General features: G+C 34.0%; 2 protein-coding genes across 2 annotated transcripts; both read right to left on the bottom strand.

The window, feature by feature from the left end:
- Nucleotides 1-1,593: 1,593 nt before the first annotated feature.
- LOC130651852 (ankyrin repeat and SOCS box protein 14-like) lies at nt 1,594-2,198 on the bottom strand. Its single transcript, XM_057456063.1, has 2 exons — nt 2,102-2,198; nt 1,594-2,060 (listed from the first exon to the last, which is right to left on the bottom strand). Exons 1-2 carry the CDS (start codon nt 2,196-2,198, stop codon nt 1,594-1,596), a joined length of 564 nt encoding a protein of 187 aa, XP_057312046.1.
- A 1,412-nt stretch (nt 2,199-3,610) lies between these two features.
- Nucleotides 3,611-5,628, bottom strand: LOC130651686 (E3 ubiquitin-protein ligase TRIM56-like). The gene is made up of 4 exons (XM_057456062.1): nt 5,315-5,628; nt 3,941-4,854; nt 3,794-3,848; nt 3,611-3,671 (listed from the first exon to the last, which is right to left on the bottom strand). The coding sequence occupies exons 1-4, from the start codon at nt 5,569-5,571 to the stop codon at nt 3,611-3,613; spliced, it is 1,287 nt and encodes a 428-aa protein (XP_057312045.1). The 5' UTR covers nt 5,572-5,628.
- Nucleotides 5,629-18,542: the final 12,914 nt, after the last annotated feature.

Below are 18,542 nucleotides of genomic sequence, written 5' to 3'. Positions count from 1 at the left end.
AATATTAAACGGAACCATTTTTTTCTCGCATGTATTGCCATTGGTTACCCGGCCTACATATCTTCGAAAGTATAACTTACCAGCCTAGGCTGCAGAGTACTGGCCAAGTGATGATGGTTAAACATTTCGCGGAATAGCCAAAAGCTGCACTTACCAAAAATATTTCATCCAGGCTGTAGTAGGCCCTATATACTTATTAGATGATATATAAAAAAAGTGTGAACATGGATGTTTAATGACTTTAATAAGGGGTCAAAAAAGATTTAATATAATAGGTCAAACCAGTATTGAATTTTTATTTTCGCGATATATTTTGATATATTAGTATCATCTTCAGGCTTAAAGTAAAACAGTAAAGCAGTTATAAATCAGACTGGACACACACAAAGTTATGTTATTTCTTGTAATAGCATAATTGAATTACTTTAATTTAGATGGAACGTTATTCATCTTTAGTGCTGATGGATGGTTTCAGTTCAGTTCATTAACCCACAGAGCCTCCAGAGTTATCATACACCTTAACGATCAAAATGTTGATGGAATTATCTTGGGGTTATCAAAATAGAATAAAACCACAGTATTTGTTTGATCTATTGCATTAATTTCAATGCCGCAATGTTTTTCCCTTAAAGATTGATCCGGAAAGATCTGATGTTATTTTTAATCATTTATGTGGACATATGTCATACTATAGTAGTAAAACTATAAAAATAATATAGACACAAATTTGCTTGACCAACAAAATTGAAAACGATAACTGTTTTTTTGAAAGAGAATTAAACTCGCTTACAATACAACTGCACCATTATTACATTAAATAAAATATGTAGTTTTTGAAATAAAGAAATACTAACATAAAAATTTAAAATATATAATTATATATAATTGTTCTTCATTTTGTCGCTTTAATATTACGAAATTGCTGATAAGTATTCTTTATTCTGCCAGTAGCCAGACGCTTACGTTTATGGATTCCGTGTTGAAGTAATTCTGAATTACCGTTAAATCTGATAATGGCGGATATATCGTGAAGAGCCTTTATGGTTGTTTTGTTTAGTTGAATTGCGTGTAACTGTTTGATTGTTCTTGATTCTTATTTGCATTCTAATATATTGTTTCAATTTATTTGCAGGCACAAGGTAATAGTATGCCTGTGTCAAATGTGTTCCATCTTTGCTTACCCCAATAAATTAATAAATTCAGTTGGGGAAAAAATTAGAGAGGGTCGGAATATTCGGTACTCTTGATTAACTGCATTTCTGAATCCAATGTTCTTTGTCTCACTTATTATACCTTTCTGACAACTGTCTATTTCCATTATTTTAATGATTTTTCAGTTTCCTGCAACGTTTACGAACGACAAGTTTCATGTGCAATTGTGAATATGTATTTTACCTCTCACAGTTTTCGAAGAAGTAACATTTTTCCGATTAACTAAAACTAGTGCGGAAGAAGTCTGGAAGAAATTAAATAAAGCGTGTGATGACTTACAGATGAGATTTTATTTAAATATGAACATGCTAATAGCAATTTTTATTATATTCGGATTACCTGGGAAGCAACTTTCTGCGTTAAATCGAAAGTCCAACACACTTATTGCTTTTGATGTCCATCAATTAAAAGTTTGACAGTGTCATTATTAGCAACATCATAAGCAGTTTCATTATTATTGTTTTTGATATTCACATTAATATGGGGTACAGACAGGATTAACTGAACACATTGAATATGACCACCTTTAGATGCAAAATGCAATGGTGTCCAACCGTACATCATTGCCTTGTTAATATTTGTAACGTCGTGACGAATAAGTACTTGTAAGACATTTTCATGACCAACACATGCGCTGTAGTGATATGCATTAATTTTATTCTTTTCCACAGCGTTCACGTCACTACCAGCATCAATCAAAATTTGGACCATTTGTGGTTTATTGTAATGAGTAGCTTCCATTAAGAGTGTACCGCCATCGTTGTTCCGTATTTCAACCACATTTGTTTGAATTAGCAAAATTGATTTTAGCTGATCCATGTTGCCCATCTCGATGATTTTACTTAGGTCTAAAACAGATAATGTGTTAATATTTTAACCTATTCAAAACAAGCTTTTTGGTGGCTCTGTATGGCCGTGGGAAGAGGGGATAGTGACGAAGGAGACATCGCATTACCACAGAACTTTGTACGAATATTTGTTAGCATGTTAAAGAAAATTGCCTAAAACGATGGAACATTAAATTTGGGACATGAAAAGCTGTTAATAGATGTGAAAAGTTAGCAAATAAAAACATAAAAATTCTAAAATTCTACTTCAGAGCTGTTGATGATGTTTTGATCACGTGTTAACCGATGATTGAACTCCACTTGAAGTCAAACCAAATTTTGTTTGATGGTTCAAAGTTTGAAAAAAAGTGAAATCAGTAAATCTATTTTTAATTTCCTTTGTAAACGTGCTAATACTCGTACCAGAATCATTGCTTATAAATGCAGTGGAATAAAAAGGTAAAAAAGGTTCCTTTTTTCAAATAATTTAATTTTAGAAGAAAGCGCTTATATAGAAAAAATTATATATATCAAATATATGTAGGCCAATTTTCTGTCAATTTTAGTTATATCTCGATGTCCAATATGTTTTATTGTAATAAATCTTCGCAGGGATTAAATTTTGTGGTTGAGCTCATCCGCAAGAATCGAGCATGTCACGGGCATTTATCTTTGCGTTTTGACATTTAAACTTTTTTTTAGCGCTCGGTTAAGTTTTGTAGCAAACAGGCAAAAATCTATTGTAAAAAAATCCCCTTAAAATTGAATTTACAAAAGTAGATACTTTGTTTGTAATCGATGATTAGAGGTAGTTTATTTTGAAAGATAGAATAGATTATATCTCATAACTTTTGCTAGTTTCTTTTCCCATGGAAAAACCGAAAGGTGAAAAAGGAAGTAAGGGAAAATACGAACGCTTGTAGAAGTGATTTCGGCCCTAACAATTTTCTTATTTAAACTTCGCGAATCAGACAATTATTCAAAAATTTCCCTGGGACAAACTTTCGCGGATGACTACTTTCCAGATTTCTGAGGGAACTTAATTTCGCGGATTAGGCCAAAAATTGCGAAATTTAATCCCCGCAAAAATTTATCCTAATAAAGTACTAGATGATTTAGGTTTGTTATTTTTGTTCTCAGTGGTTACACTCGTTTTTCCCGCCCCTTTAAATCATCCTCGACATTCAGAAGTGTGTATAATATGATTTCAAAGTTCAAGGTAAGGTAAAATTAAGGTAAAAAATACAATTTGCCTTCCAGTGCTAGATTAGTTTCAACTACATTGACGTTACAATTAGAATGTTTAATTCTTAACCAACTTAGACATTGAAGAACATTTAATAAAAAACCCTAGATTTAATTTCGATATGAGGTTACGATTAGGGATAACAATTAAGGTCAAAAATTAGATACACAATTCCAATAATGGTAACCCTCTTTGTTTTTTCTGCTAGTTCTCTCTACTAAAAGCGGGTGTTCTTACATTGTTTAAGTTGCTTAAAATCAAGATGATATAAAAATCAAACCTTTAAAGGACCAAGACTTCTCTATCGGCAGCTCAATTATTGGTTTTAAATCTCTAAGAGAGAAGTGGAACTTGTATATCCAACTTGGTATTGTCCACACGTTTTTCTAAGCACATGTTACTCAGTTATGCCTGACAAACTTTCAATTTTTGGTTCCAAATAAATTAATTATCTTAAAATAGATATAAAGTAATTCAAATGGAAGAGCAACCCTCTTATTAGTATTACCTTTTTGATTTATTTTGACAGGAATCGTCCTCTTCTCTACGAGATTCTTCATACTCTAAAAATGAATTTAACATATTAGACCCACAACCATCTGATGTTGGATACACACTTAACAAAGTCAATGTTGAATGGAAATGATAAGTATACCTTTCAAACGAGCAGCTGAAGCCATCAAATCTTTTGTCAATTGCAAATAATCCCAACTATTCTCACTTTGTTCGATAAAGTTTTTGAATATAGACAATTCATTCACATTGCCTTTACTTGTATTGCAAATTGAAATTTGTAGTTCGCCTAATGGATGCGCAAGAAAATCCTCATTTTTAATTTCACGAAGGTGTGAATTAAAAATTGAAATATATTTCGGTAAAGAAACTATACAGTGAATTCTTCGTTCAATTTCTATTTTGTCTGTTATAAGTTTAAAGTCTGATTTTGAATTAAGCGCGCTTAAGCAATCGGACAATTCTTCTACTTGAGTATTGGCAGTATTAACAGCTGCATTTACTTCTATTTTAAACTCCTCCGTTTTCTCATCAAATTCTTTCAGCAACTTTTTTCCTTCTTTCTTCAGTATTTTTAGGTACTCTGCCATTTTCTTTAACTTTCGCTCTTCCAATGCCCGCACAAATCTTTTTCTCTCACGCTCTAGATTTATCAAAGCTTCATTAAACTTTCGTGTTAACTGGCCTAATGCGACATTATTTTTTCGACGGTATGCAATAAGTTCCTTAAACCAGTTCCTAATTTCAAAACCAAAATCAGTGACGCTTTTGGTTTTATGGTTTTTGTGTGTTCTGTGCACGCAATACACACACACAAACATGTTATCACACTCAATGCATACGCTATGGGAAGGTAATTTATGTTGTTCGCAAAATGGTTGAATATCGTGCACTCTTCTACTGTAACTACCATTGGGTGATGACATTTGGGTTAAGGTATTTATGTTTTTGCAGTCGTCACCATTACCAGCATCATGTTTGGCACTGGAGTGTATTGATAGTTGTTTGATATCTTTGCATTCATCTGATGTAGAGTCAACTTCATCACCACGGCGCCTACAGCAACAAGAAATAATTAAGAATGTTTTATAGACTAAGATGTTGGCATAGCTAGCTGCGGGAGTACTGTACAATATGACAGCTGAAATAACGACATTTCTTATTTAAATGGAAAAAGTTGTTTTTTGTAGGTTTTTTAATACTTCGTGTATCTTGTTTGTTATATGTTCTGTAAAAGTGTTAGTTATAACGAAGTTAATACTAATAAGAAATAGAATCAAAGCAAAACCTTTTTTCCGAATAAATAATTTCATTTAATACAGGAAAGCATTTCGTTGCAATGTATACAAAAGGCAAACCGATATTGCACTTCCGGTTTGTGGACACCAAGTTGATAATAAACATTGAGGGATTCCTCTGTGTGAAATAAAAAAAATAAAAAATAGGACTTGTTATGTATATAAACTGAATTGTAACTTTAAACATATCGATCTTTGTCAAGAATTTTCATACTTACATTTCATCCAAAATTTCAGTCAAGCAATATGTGGTTGGCAATGATGATGTTGTCTGGTCTTGACCTATCAATGTTTTGTCGCTACATCTCAATGGGCAATGAAGTTCAGCGCTTCCATCTTTTTTAAAAATTAAAATGCCATCTAGACAATCTTGGCAAAACGTATGGCCGCAATTAAGATGCTTTGGTTTGTGATAAGTATTAAGACAAATCCGACATTCCAACATTCTATTAAGTTTTGTTAGTATTGCAGCCATAATCTAATTGAAAATTCGCGTTTACCTAAAATACGATTATTTCATCATTGTATAGGTCATCCTTGCTATATGCGCAATATCTTTTTACAAAATTTAAAAAATCATACATAAAAGTATTAAATTCATGACTGCATTCACAGTAATTCAATGATTTAAGATGGTTCTTAGTTCTTCCACTACTTGAGTGAAATGCAACCTGGAGTCTTCATAGTAAACCTATTTATTACTTAAAGCTCTTTTGACTAGAAAGGAGAGCTCAGATAATAATGCATGTTGTTGCTAAAGTCTCTATAATGATAGCAGTACTGTCTATCTGTCCAAAAGAAAAACTTCGTGCTACAGGCACACGAAATAGCGTGTAATTTAAAGACGGGCGACGCCATAATTTTTTTCACGGCTTAACAACTAGTATACATTATAATGATTGGCACACTCTTTCTTTATGAATAAAAATGTTAACTGCACGTTAACGAATCCTTAAGATTATCCTGCAGCAAAAGTTTTTCCATTTCTGAAATTTTCATTCCAGCCTTTCATTATTTTCATTATTTCTAAGACGGCTCAATATTTCCAGCAAGCAAAGATAAATCGCTTAAAAAAAACAACCTTATCTTGAAACATATGTACCAAATATATACGCACCTGCACCAGTATCAATTTTTATCTGAAAAAGGATAACCAACTAAAAGCAAGGAACATTGACAAAGCGACTCTCATCGACAACAGACTTTTATCAATAAACTAAGAATCAAGCTATCAGGAATAATTAATAAAAAAACATAATGTTTATTAACCTTTATAATAAGGTTTTGTTTACTTAATTTATATGCACAGTATTTAAATGTTTCTTATAGTGTCTGTATAGAGCAGAAAATAAAACAGTGCGAATTACTGCTTTGGATACCATTATATTTGTTGCTATAGGGATGAGAGCAGCAGCTAATTAAGATTAAAAAATTCACACAAAGGACAGCAGGCTTTACCTCGGAATGCTTTACATTCTAAAAGTGTATTAAAGAAATTCTCATAATCAGGTATTACATAAAACTTCCGCTCAATTGGAATTTTTTCGTTTTTCCCACGAGAGAGAAATTTGTATTGATTTTATAATCGTATCGGCGTTTCACAGACAGATTTCTGTATTACTAGTCCTCTCTGTGTGTTATGGTAGCCAGGTCGTTTTTGTGTTAGAATTATATAAAATGGGGTACCGAGAAGTCCGAAAATCCAGGATTTATACGGCAGAGAAGAACGGCTAATTATTATTAAATGGTACAAGTTTTAAAAGAAAAATATCACAAATAGAATTACTAGATAATATATTTTTAAATACAATTAATTGTCATTTTAGGCTACCCACCATTACCTACCATTAACTGGCAGTGCATTTCCTATGCGATATCCTTGGGAGGTGTATCTTGACATTTTTTTGCAGAAATCTGTTAATCAATTAATACAAGAAACAAGAAATTTCTTTCTTAATTTGTTGGAGGACGCTGAGGTTATATGTTCTAAAACACGCAATTGGCCAAAGCTTCAAGTGGTGTTGTTCTTAATTATTCAAGAGAGGCTTATGCATGTTAATTTTGAAAAGAATTGAAAGTAGTGCAAAAGGCTTTGCTATAAGCAATATCTTACTACCATTCGCTAACCATTTTAATTTTGCTCATTTTAAAAAAAAACAAAGAAGCCGGCGGCTAAAGAACTGTGGAACCTACCACAATATTCGATTACAGGAATAGCGCTATGAATGCTAGTAAAGGCCGACCTCCATTTGCCCGCGCGTACGCAAGCGCAAAAACTTTTTACGTGCGCGCGTACATCGTCAATTCTACCCCAGTCTTTTGGCGCGCGCAAAAGAAAAACAGAACGAAACAAATATAGCTGTTCAATCATTCAACAAATATATAATATGGGAATGTGATTGGGGGGAAGGGATTACGTTATTTACATTTCCTTGCTCCAACGGCGAGCGGCTGCCAAGGAGTTGAACTTAGTAAAATTATAGCGAAATTATCATAATTTACTTCGCAAATTTTTCTTGGGCAGAAATTACTAACACGAAAAATTGACAGGTGAAATATTTAAATACACATATTACCACTGTAACAGTTTTTTTTTCGTGGAAAATATTTTCACTTCAAATATAACTATAAAAACCTAATATAAAATCTCAGCTTCAAATTTCAAAATAGAAAGGTGCCATTACAAAATTATGGCATCTATGAAAGTTTAACACACGAGTCATGCAGAGACGGATACACCGTTTTCGTTTAGCATAAAAATGTGAACATAAGAAGTAGTCATTACCAAAACACTACACAGTAAAAACAAAACTCTTGATACTATCAAAGTATTTGACACAGCATGGTACAAGTACAATAAAACTGACTGGCATTCTTATTACCTCTTTATCATCAAGGATGCATTAGAATGTCCCCAGAAAGATTTAAAGATCTTTTAAGTTGGTTCTTGTATAAAAAAAGAAGATAGAACATGAGAAAATCCATTTCAGCGGAGGAAAGATTGGTTGTAACTGTACGATATCTGGCAAGCGGGGATGCTCAGCAATCGATTGCGTACACAATTTGTATTGGTAAATCAACATTGTCACAAATTGTAAAAGAAACATGCGACGAGATTTACAAAACACTGTCAGACTATTTAACTCCGCCAACAAATGACGATGTCTGTCTGTCTGTCTGTCTGTCTGTCTGTCTGTCTGTTTGTCTGTCTGTCTGTCTGTCTGTCTGTCTGTCTGTCTGTCTGTCTGTCTGTCTGTCTGTCTGTCTGTCTGTCTGTCTGTCTGTCTGTCTGTCTGTCTGTCTGTCTGTCTGTCTGTCTGTCTGTCTGTCTGTCTGTCTGTCTGTCTGTCTGTCTGTCTGTCTGTCTGTCTGTCTGTCTGTCTGTCTGTCTGTCTGTCTGTCTGTCTGTCTGTCTGTCTGTCTGTCTGTCTGTCTGTCTGTCTGTCTGTCTGTCTGTCTGTCTGTCTGTCTGCCTGTCTGTCTGTCTGTCTGTCTGTCTGTCTGTCTGTCTGTCTGTCTGTCTGTCTGTCTGTCTGTCTGTCTGTCTGTCTGTCTGTCTGTCTGTCTGTCTGTCTGTCTGTCTGACTGTCTGTCTGTCTGTCTGTCTGTCTGTCTGTCTGTCTTTAGCTGTAACTCTTTAGCTACCTCTGGCTAAAAAGTGAAAGTAGCTAAATGCAGTTTTTGGCTTGCTACAACAAATTTCTTTTTCAATAATTTTTAGGATTCTAAATGTAGTTAGGTAACTACACATTTTATTACTGTCATTAAAACTTCTTTCGCAGAGTGAATTTTGTTAGCCGGACAGATTAATGATGGACTGTTTCCTGTGTTTTATTTAAACCGTTGTCATAGTTTTTTTTAGCAAAATACGACTACTACTCGTGTGTGACATAGTTTACCTGTAATAAACGTTCAACCTGGTGTTAACAACGGGCTGTTTTGTGTCTTTTTGAAGTTGTGATAAGTTGTTCTTGAAAAAGGCTATTATGCCTATACGCGTGTGTGAAAAGTACAGTTTTCCTGTACTAAGTGATCGGTTCTGTGTCATGTTTAATTTATTAACGTTTACTGAAATTTATTCTGCAAATTAATTAATATTCACTGAATGTTTTGCTATAACAATGGGTTGTAAACTGTGCTAAAAGGGTATTAAGCATAATGCATGTTTAACACGGTTTATCTGTACTAAGCGCTCAGTCCAGTGTTAACGACGGTCTGCTTCCTATGTTTTTTTTTGTTTAACCGAAGTTGCAATAAAGTTTTTCTTGGAAAAAGGTATTGTACCTACATGAATGTGCAACATTGTTTATCTGTACTAAGCGCGCTGCCAAGGGTAACATTCATTTTTGAACTTTCACTGACATACTGCATAACTGTAATAGAGTGCTCCACCTGAACATGTGGCACAGTTTACGCTTCGTAATAATTGCACCACAGGGTTTTCAATGCTGGGTAACACTTTTACTTGTGGCTTACCCAGGCGTGCGACGTCGGGTCCCCCGGCTAGTCTTATAAAAAACCCGCACATTGTGAAACAATAAAATTCAAAATCAAAAATTTCTAAGAAATATTCTAACACTACTCTAAGACTACTTGTCATAAATGTATCTGACACCTGCTACCGTTCACACAGGAACGAATTTATGAAAGTTCATCTTACGCAATATCATTAGAATATGACTCGTAGTAGCTTAAGTAGTGTTTTTGTATTTATCAACTAGATGACGAACACGCTTCGGTATGCTTTCATTTTAAAACTTGTGCAACTTTATTACCTTTGTGTATTGTTACAGCTTTTGCTGGCGTGTTTTTATTTAATGTTTTGACCGTTTGTACGTGTGAAAAGTATGCTGATTGTGTTAATTTAGTGTCAATAGATCTAGTTTCACAGCTTTTCTTCCTTTTCCACTCGTTAGAAAATGTTTTTTAGCATTTCTGCTTCCGTTTCAGTATCTTGCTGCAGTTTTTCATGTTGCGCCGCCATTTTGAGTTTTCATATCTTTGGTCGTTTTTGCTTTAACTAATAATTGAAATGAAAAAAAATGAAAATCATCTTGGTTTATTGTTCGTTACAGGCAATTTAATCTGTAGTTTAATTTCTTTTTCCATATTTTCAAATGCACATTTCGATAATTGTTCTTTAAAGCCATTTTGTATACTTGTGAAATATAACGAACGAAAACTTTTTCTGAAAAAAATAATCTTCTTGTAAGATAACTTTTTTTTGGTACAACGAATTCAATCTTCTTTTAACTGTAAATATAATCTTGTCTCCCTGTGAATATTTAAGTACCTAGTCGCAAATTTTACATTGTAGAGGAGGAATTCCAAAACAACACATTTGTGTATCATGAACAACTAACCTTTTCAACTTATGACCCTTTTATATATGCAACTCTCTCCATAAATTCTTCAAAAAGGCGCGAATAATTAAAACTGTTAACGAAATAGACAACGCAATGTTAATTGTCCGTAACTTTGACCGTGCACGTATTTACAAAAGAAACTGCATCGAGGGAACAATAAAAGCTAACTACCTATGACTTTTGTATAAGAATTTTAAAATTAAACGAAAGCTTTAGTAAAATCACGAAAAAGGCAAAATAAATTATATATCGCATTTCGTGTTTCTGAAACACACTTTTTTCTCGCGTACAAACAGACAGACAATGTGACTATACCTAGAGCTAAAAGGTAAGAGTTGTCCAAAGCAGTTAGCTGCATCCAACTTTTTCAAAAGTCTCTTTTTATTGATGTTAAAATCAGTTAGACATTTACTCCTCGGTTGCCTCAAGGCTCTTATGCAATCCAAAGGGAATTAGAGCGCATTATCCGCACATCCCATATAATGTACATTAAGTAAACATTTATCGTTGCCATAATAACACAGTAAATCTAAAACTTCTGTGTAGGTTTGTTTAGTGCATCTAAAAATTGCATTTTAGCAGAAAAAGTAAAGATGGAGTAGTGAAATACTTTCTCTATGTGACAGCATTGGTAACCGTATTAGTGGAATGTCCACGTACATTCCTCATCTGTGTGCTTCTTCGCAGTAAAATAATTGCATTAAAAAAACTGTTCAAATAAAGCTTAGGTGAAGTCCAAATTTTAATTATGTGTTTTAATATATAAGAGATAATGTGCGGAAGATAACACGCGCATATGCAAAAAAACATAATCGCTATTGTTTTCGAAACACGTTCACTGTAACTAGTTTGGGTATGCCGGCTCCCTCTCATCGAGTTGTATCTTTTTCGAATATAATACAGCAGGTATAATTGTGAAAGGGCTCCTGCTGTGAATAGTATAATTTGTCCACTACCCAGAGTGAGAACAAAAATGTATGTAGATAACTGAAGCTTTTCTTGAAATTCTTTTTCTTTCCTTTCTAAGAAAAATTCCTTTGCAAAGTTGATATAAGCATTTACAGCATTCCATAATGAAAACAAGGCGAGGCCAAAGAACCCCAAAGTTAAAAATAAATTGAACAAATGACGTCCCTATTTTAAATGTGTTCTTGGATGTGTAACAACTAAACATCGTTCAATTGATATTATTACAATCATCAACCATGAAAAACTAGTTGGGAATGAGCTGAAAAATATAAAAGCGGCAAAAAAAGAGTCATTATTAGAATCAGCTATTATTACAAATCCATGTAGTGTCACAGCTGCCAGCCCAACAAAAAAGTCAGAAATACTTAAAATAACAAACAACATGTTGGTTCTGTTTAATCCCAGCTTCCACAGATGTTATAATAGTACAGTGTTACTTATAATGATGACCAGTGCAGTAATGTGGTAGTCCTTTACTTTGATATCCATTACTTTGTGTCATTCACATTCCTCGTTCGCTTTATCAATTTGTTATAAACAATTTTTTAAATATATTTGTTTTCAAAATATGTTGCCTGATTAGATCAAAATTGTTTTCGACTTGAAAAGCAAGAAAGTATACAATTTCAAATATCGTTATTTTAACTTTAAATTATCAGATTGTTAACAGCGATTTAATCAAATTTAACTAAACTATTGACATTTATCTTTCTTTTACAAATATTGGACAGGTGCAAGGTGTTTACCAGAATAGGCTACCAGTGCGCTCATTTCATTTTGGAGGCCTTTAACAGGGGCTCTCTTGCAAAAAAAGTATTCATGAAGCATATTGATATTAATTTCTATCCCCTTCTCCACCAAGCCTGCCCAAAATGTACCAAAATCATTTTGAATCTTGCGAGGTTAGCCATAGCCATTTGATGTCGCATAACAATTCTACAAAATACAATCATATGTATTAGTACACGCAATGAAACGACGGTCTACGAAACCTACGGTCCCTGCACTGCATGTTGTATTTTGATTGCAAGTGTTCATAGCATTAGTTGGTTATAAGGTATCTTGATGTATCTATAAATCTCTTCCTAGGGGTTGCCTCTCGGCGTCTTAAAGATCATGAAATGAAAACATTAACCCATTGTAAGGATAAATCAAACGTGTATGACTCCATTCTAAAAGATTAAAAGTAGCAGTGTTGGTCACGATCAGTAAGGTTTCAAATTAGGAATCTAAAGACACTCTCTATGCAATATTTATCAGACATAAATAGGAAACACGTAGTTATTGTTCCGTAGCCTCGTCGTGCGCGTACACACATGAGAACAAGCTGGGCTTTCTAGAATATCTAATCGTTGACGTAAAGAAATTCACAACTCCGTCGTATTAAAGATCTGTTTGTTTAATATGAAAATCAATTGGGCGTGTCCTCGTTTAATGTCAGACACAAAAACAGTTGGTTACTGAAAATTTGATTTGGATCTTCTGTAGCACCTATTCTTGAAAAAAATTAAAAATATATTATGGAAACGCACCTACCCTTTATTGCCCTTTAGTACAATAATAATTTTTGTCGTCACAGTCTACTGTATCTCGCTTTTTTTAATCAAAACGATGTCACTAATAAGATATCTCTTTAAACAAGACCAATTTCCGTGTTAGTTCCAAAAACGTAATCACATGACGTGGCTTATCTCTTAGCACGGTAAAAGTACGTAAGCCTATAAGATAAGAAAGGAAAGAGTACGTAACTAGCAATGTTTTTCTAATTTCCTCTTTGACTTGACTTTCATTTTATGTACTATAATGATTCAACAAAAAAAAAAGCCATGCCGGTAATTGTTGAAAAAAATTCAATTTGTTATAATGTTTTCATTACCGGTAACAGTAATTTATCATTATATTTTGATTACACATTTAATCAATTCACTCGACGTGTATTTGCTTTACACTCTTTTACCTTTTATAAAATCACCAATATATAATCTAAATACGCACATATAATCCAACACTTCAACCAATTCTTTTCAGTTTTCAAGTTTGCTTTTGATGAGGAAGGTTACTTGGAAAAACATCTTAAGGAAATCGACAAAGAAAATATGGGTATCAAGTTAAGGGCTACTATTCACTAATTATTACCCGGGTAAAAGGGCGCCATCGGTATTTTCAAAAATCGCGCAACGTGATTGGTTAGAACTGACGTCATAGCGGGCAATATTCCACGGTATTGCCTGCTACCATATCAACCGTGTTTAAAGTTTCAATATGGCAGCATTAAATGTAAATAAACACGGAAAAACGTAAACAAAACGCGAAACAGAAGTAAAACTTATTTTTACCTTTTAAAGAATTCTATGTTGTAGCTACAATAAATGTTATGTTTACATGATATTCGATTTTAAAAAAGTATATTTTTTATTCGAATGTCCGTTCCATATGGGAACAGTTTCTATGAAGACATGGTTTCTACATCCTGCTTATAATGCTATATTTTTGTCGTGAAATGCAGTACCCGGATAATAATTCATATAATAACTGTTTATTTCAAGCATAAACTTCAAATATTGACCTCTGTCACGTATTGTCCTCACAAGCTCAGGCAATACTTCAACGTTGGTCAATATTCTCCGTTATGGCCCTCATAAACAGTTATTATAGGGTTATTATTGGAATCCTTTATCATTTTACTGCATACTTATCATAAGTGACGAAAAACAGGACGAAAAAGTTATTCGCTATTCTAAGTATTTCCGATTACTTTGTTGGCTCATATCTGTTCCGATATATGGCTTCTACATCATGGCGGATACAAGTAATTAAGCAAGTTTTGTTACTTTTAAAGTTTTCAGCTCATTCCCAGCTAGTTCTTCATGGTTAGCAACAGTGACAATATCAATTGAACGATGTTTAGTTGTCACAAACGCTAGAGCTCATTTAAAATGGGGAAGATCTTTGTTCAATGTTTTTATAGTTCTGGGAATTTTTGGTCTATCTTTGTTTGCAATGTGGGTTGCTGCAATTACTGATATAGATCACGCAAAAGAATTTGTCTTGATTAGAAAAGAAAAAGACTTTCAAGTGAAGATTCTGCTAACTTCATACATATTACTGTGGAAAGTTTATCATTTCTTGAACATGGCAGTTTAGTAGGCCACGTTTCGGGAGATCCTTCTTTCATCATCGGGCAAAGTAAAATGATGTTGAGCATGTATTTATATAATTTCAGAGGATCGATTGTTTGTTACGCTCTACACTGTTGATGGTTTCTTTAATATTTCTGGCCGTTGTTCTGGATTCTCTGTCAATGATTTTCTTCTCATCCCAATTAAACTGATGACTTCTGCTCCAGCTGTGGTCCGCAATTTCGTTTTTCACATCTCCGTTTCTCACTGCGCGCATATGTTCTTGTACTCGTTGCTTAAACTTTCTTTTTGTTTCCCTTATACTATGCATCACAATCTTTACACGGGATTTCGTAAACAACATTGCTTTGTTCTTCCAGGTTTATTTTGTCTTTTGGCTTAGACAAAGTGCTTCTTAGGGTGTCTTTAGAGTTAAGAATACATTTGATCTTGTGTTGTCTTAAGACTCGACGAAGTTCATTTTATTTTCTATTTGCGTGATGACTTTATGACTGTATCCATTTGCGATTAATGCATTTCTTACACGTCGAATTTCTTCCTTGACAACAGCAGTCACATCAGACAGACGTCCAAAGGTTTGGAAGAGATTTGTTGACGACGTATTCGCCATAATCAAAAGATCTCATCTAGAAGAGTTCCATGAACACATCAACGGCCTACATCGACAAATCAAATTCACTGTTGAGCTTTAACACGATGGAAGTACAGGTATATGTGTTGGTAAAACGCCTATAACAAGTTGTACAGGAAAGGAGGAGGGAGATTGATCTCTTCATTCTGCCGATTAATAGGCCCGATAAAAGCTCAGTGCATTTAGGGATAATAAATTTCTGTCAAAAAATGATCGCATTAATCAAAATCTCAAATTTTTTTGTTCAGCTATTTGATTTTGTTTAATGAAAAGCTTTAGTACAATGACAGAAACCATTTATGAGCCAAATGTCATAAAATGGGACCCATAACGTATGAAGAAAGATGCCATCATGCTTGACACTTTCGTTTTTTTTATGTTTCATGTATAGACAACAGTTACATTATTTTAAAAATATTACCGCTTTTCTGTTCAGTCATCGTCATTAAATAATATAAATATTATCATGTCATGAACAAGCGAGTTTATTCTAGGCTACGTTTCGACAGCTACAGCTGTCATCGACGGGCAATGATCGTAATCATCATCTAAAATACATAAACCTGTAATTCCTATACGCCCAATCATGTCGTGTACAGGATCACTTTTTTATAATTTATCGAAATACCTAGCTTCCATTCTTAGCAATTACACAAAGAGTGATCACTGTAAAAACTCGAAAGAGTTTTCGGAATTTATCAGAAACATACGGATCGAGGACGACGAGTGTATGGTATCATTTGACGTTACTTCACTGTACACAAATGTACCGATAAAGGACACATTATATATCATCGGGGAATTACTGCTAAATGATGATGAGTATGAGAACAAAACACGCATCCCTATTGACAAACTAATGTCCTTGGTCCAAATTGTACTTACAAAAACATGGTATTTATTTGACGGTAACTTCTTTACGCAAACTGGCGATGTGGCTATGGGTGGTCCAACATCCTCTGTTGTAGCTGAAATATATATGCAGGCTCATGAGACTACAGCTTTAACAACTGCAGATCACGCTCCAAGAGTTTGGAAAAGATTTGTGCATGACGTCTTTTTAATAATAAAAAGAGCACATCTAGACCCATTTCATGAACATATCAATAATTTGCACCCGAAGATTCAATTTACAATTGAACACGAGAAGAACGGTACGCTTTCTTTCTTAGACACGCTATTAAGAAGAATTATTTTGCATAATTTGGATACGTGATTAATCCGATTTCCCGATTTTTCCGGATTTTACCCGAAATTCGGAAAAACCGGATTTTAGGGCAATATTTGGCAATTTTGCATAAAATCTATGTAGCTTAGCCTTCAGAAACTTCAAACAGAATTCTCTTTTAATGATATTCCTCTCTTCCCAGTTAATATGATGAATTCTGCTATAGCTGGGGTCCGCAAAGTTGTTTTTCTTTACATATCTGTTGCTCGATGCGCGCATATGTTCTTGAACTCGTTGCTTATATTTTAATTTTTGTTTCACGTATACTGCATCGCAATCTTTGCATTGGATTCCAGGTTAATCTCGTATTTCGGTTAAGACAAAGTGCTTCATAGTGTATCCTCAGAATTAAAAATGCATTTGACCTTGTGTTGCTTTAAAACTCGACGCAAGATTCGATGGAAGCTGGTATAAAGGATAGAAATGCTGATGCGATAAATGTTTCACTATACTCTGGATTGGATCTTTTCCTTATTTCATTTTCTACTTGCGTGATAACTTTCTGATTGAATCCAATTGCGGTTAATGCATTGTTCACATTTCCAATCTCTTGTTTCCTTTCCTTCTCGTCACTGACTACGCTGTTGGCACGATTCAGTCATAAAGAAATGACAGTTGCTTTTTTAAGATTTCTTATGGTTTGATTCGTAGTTCAGGTACTTGTCAGTGTCTGTTGGTTTACGATATACTGAAACTGAAATAGTACCATTCTTGCGTTTAAACAACGTGTCAAGGAAACCGATGCTTACATCTTGTTTAAGTTTAACAGTGAATTTGATTTGTCAGTAGTGGCTGCCATTGTGATCAAACCCATAGGAGTCTCTTTGATGTGACCAACACTGTTGTCTCAGATGCTTGCATGTATATTTCTAGAACTATTAGACAATGTAGGATTTCCCATGCAACTCCGTCTGTTTAAAAGAAGAAGTTGTTTTTATCAATACAAGTTCAATTAAACGCATAACCAAGCTCCGTTTTCTATAAGGCGTTTGATTATATTTAAAGTTCCCTTCATGGAAACATTTGTGCACATTAAAAACGAAAATTTGCGGACGGATAAACTTTTGGATTTTTAGAGTGATGTAACATCATATACCATGGATTTGTCGTCTGCTATGCTCATTTCTCTGATCTAGTTTTTTTTGAGTTATTGCTATGCTCACTGGCTTTAAATTTGCTGCTTTTCGTCGACTCTATAAAGATTTTTGTCGCTTCTCGTTTAATAACTTTTTTAGGATCTTTCTTGAGATGTTTGCAAGGTCCTTGGGGATGTTTTGGTGATGTGTTCATTATATTTGTTAAAATAGTCAGGTATTCACAATGACCATTGTTCTTTCCTTGTCAGTTGACAAGATGATGATGATTTTGTTGTTCTTTAGATTCTTCAATGGCAGTCTCTCATATGTTTGTAAATGTTCCTTTCGTGTTATGCAATTCTATAGCGTGAAGCATACTTTAACTCCTACTGTGTCTGCCTCTTCTTTAATTGCCTTTTCTACTTTGGCAACTATTTCTTTTGTTGGGATTGAAGCTGGTGTCATACAGAAATTTATCCCTTTCGATAAAAGTGTTGTCTTTTATGTCAAAAGTTGACATTTACAATTCATTTTCTCTTGTCTACACCCGCATTGGCAGAATCTTGTACCTGCCATTAATTTTGGTGAACTTTTTAAGATGTCTGCCTTTAACCGATCTCATTTCCTCCCATAACAGGTATCGTGAATATTATATGATCAATGGGGACACTTGATTTGATGGTGTTGTCAAGATCAAGTATTTAGTGGTGTAGGGCGTTTCGTGTTACATGCTTGAGGTGGGTTCTTTTTTTTCAACAACTGACGGCTTAAAGGGTGTAAGATTTTCTGAAGGTAAGCCGAAGATCTTGTGTTATTTAGTTGTGAAGACAACGCAGATAAAATCGTAGGTGGTTAGACTATATTGCGTCTTTTATCTTCAATTTCTCTAGCGATCTGATTGTTGCCAAAATGGATTCTTCATATTGGTGTTTGATATTAGTAAAGAAATTATTTTGGTTTGTATGTTCAGTATTAATAATATTGTTTAAGGTTTCTAATTTCTTGAACATGATAGCTTAAGAAAAACGAAATTGTG

Source organism: Hydractinia symbiolongicarpus, chromosome 1 (genome assembly GCF_029227915.1).
Source record: "Hydractinia symbiolongicarpus strain clone_291-10 chromosome 1, HSymV2.1, whole genome shotgun sequence".
Classification (NCBI taxonomy): Eukaryota; Metazoa; Cnidaria; class Hydrozoa; order Anthoathecata; family Hydractiniidae; genus Hydractinia; species Hydractinia symbiolongicarpus.
This window is presented reverse-complemented; position numbering and strand designations above follow the sequence as displayed.

Coding starts and splice junctions, on each gene's coding strand:
- LOC130651852 (XM_057456063.1), bottom strand. CDS start 2,198: ATGCTAACAAATATTCGTACAAAGTTCTGTGGTAATGCGATGTCTCCT. Junction 2,061..2,101: donor ACAGAGCCACCAAAAAGCTT/GTTTTGAATAGG, acceptor TATCTGTTTTAG/ACCTAAGTAAAATCATCGAG.
- LOC130651686 (XM_057456062.1), bottom strand. CDS start 5,571: ATGGCTGCAATACTAACAAAACTTAATAGAATGTTGGAATGTCGGATT. Junction 4,855..5,314: donor ACTGAAATTTTGGATGAAAT/GTAAGTATGAAA, acceptor TTGTTGCTGTAG/GCGCCGTGGTGATGAAGTTG. Junction 3,672..3,793: donor TGTCAAAATAAATCAAAAAG/GTAATACTAATA, acceptor ACATGTGCTTAG/AAAAACGTGTGGACAATACC.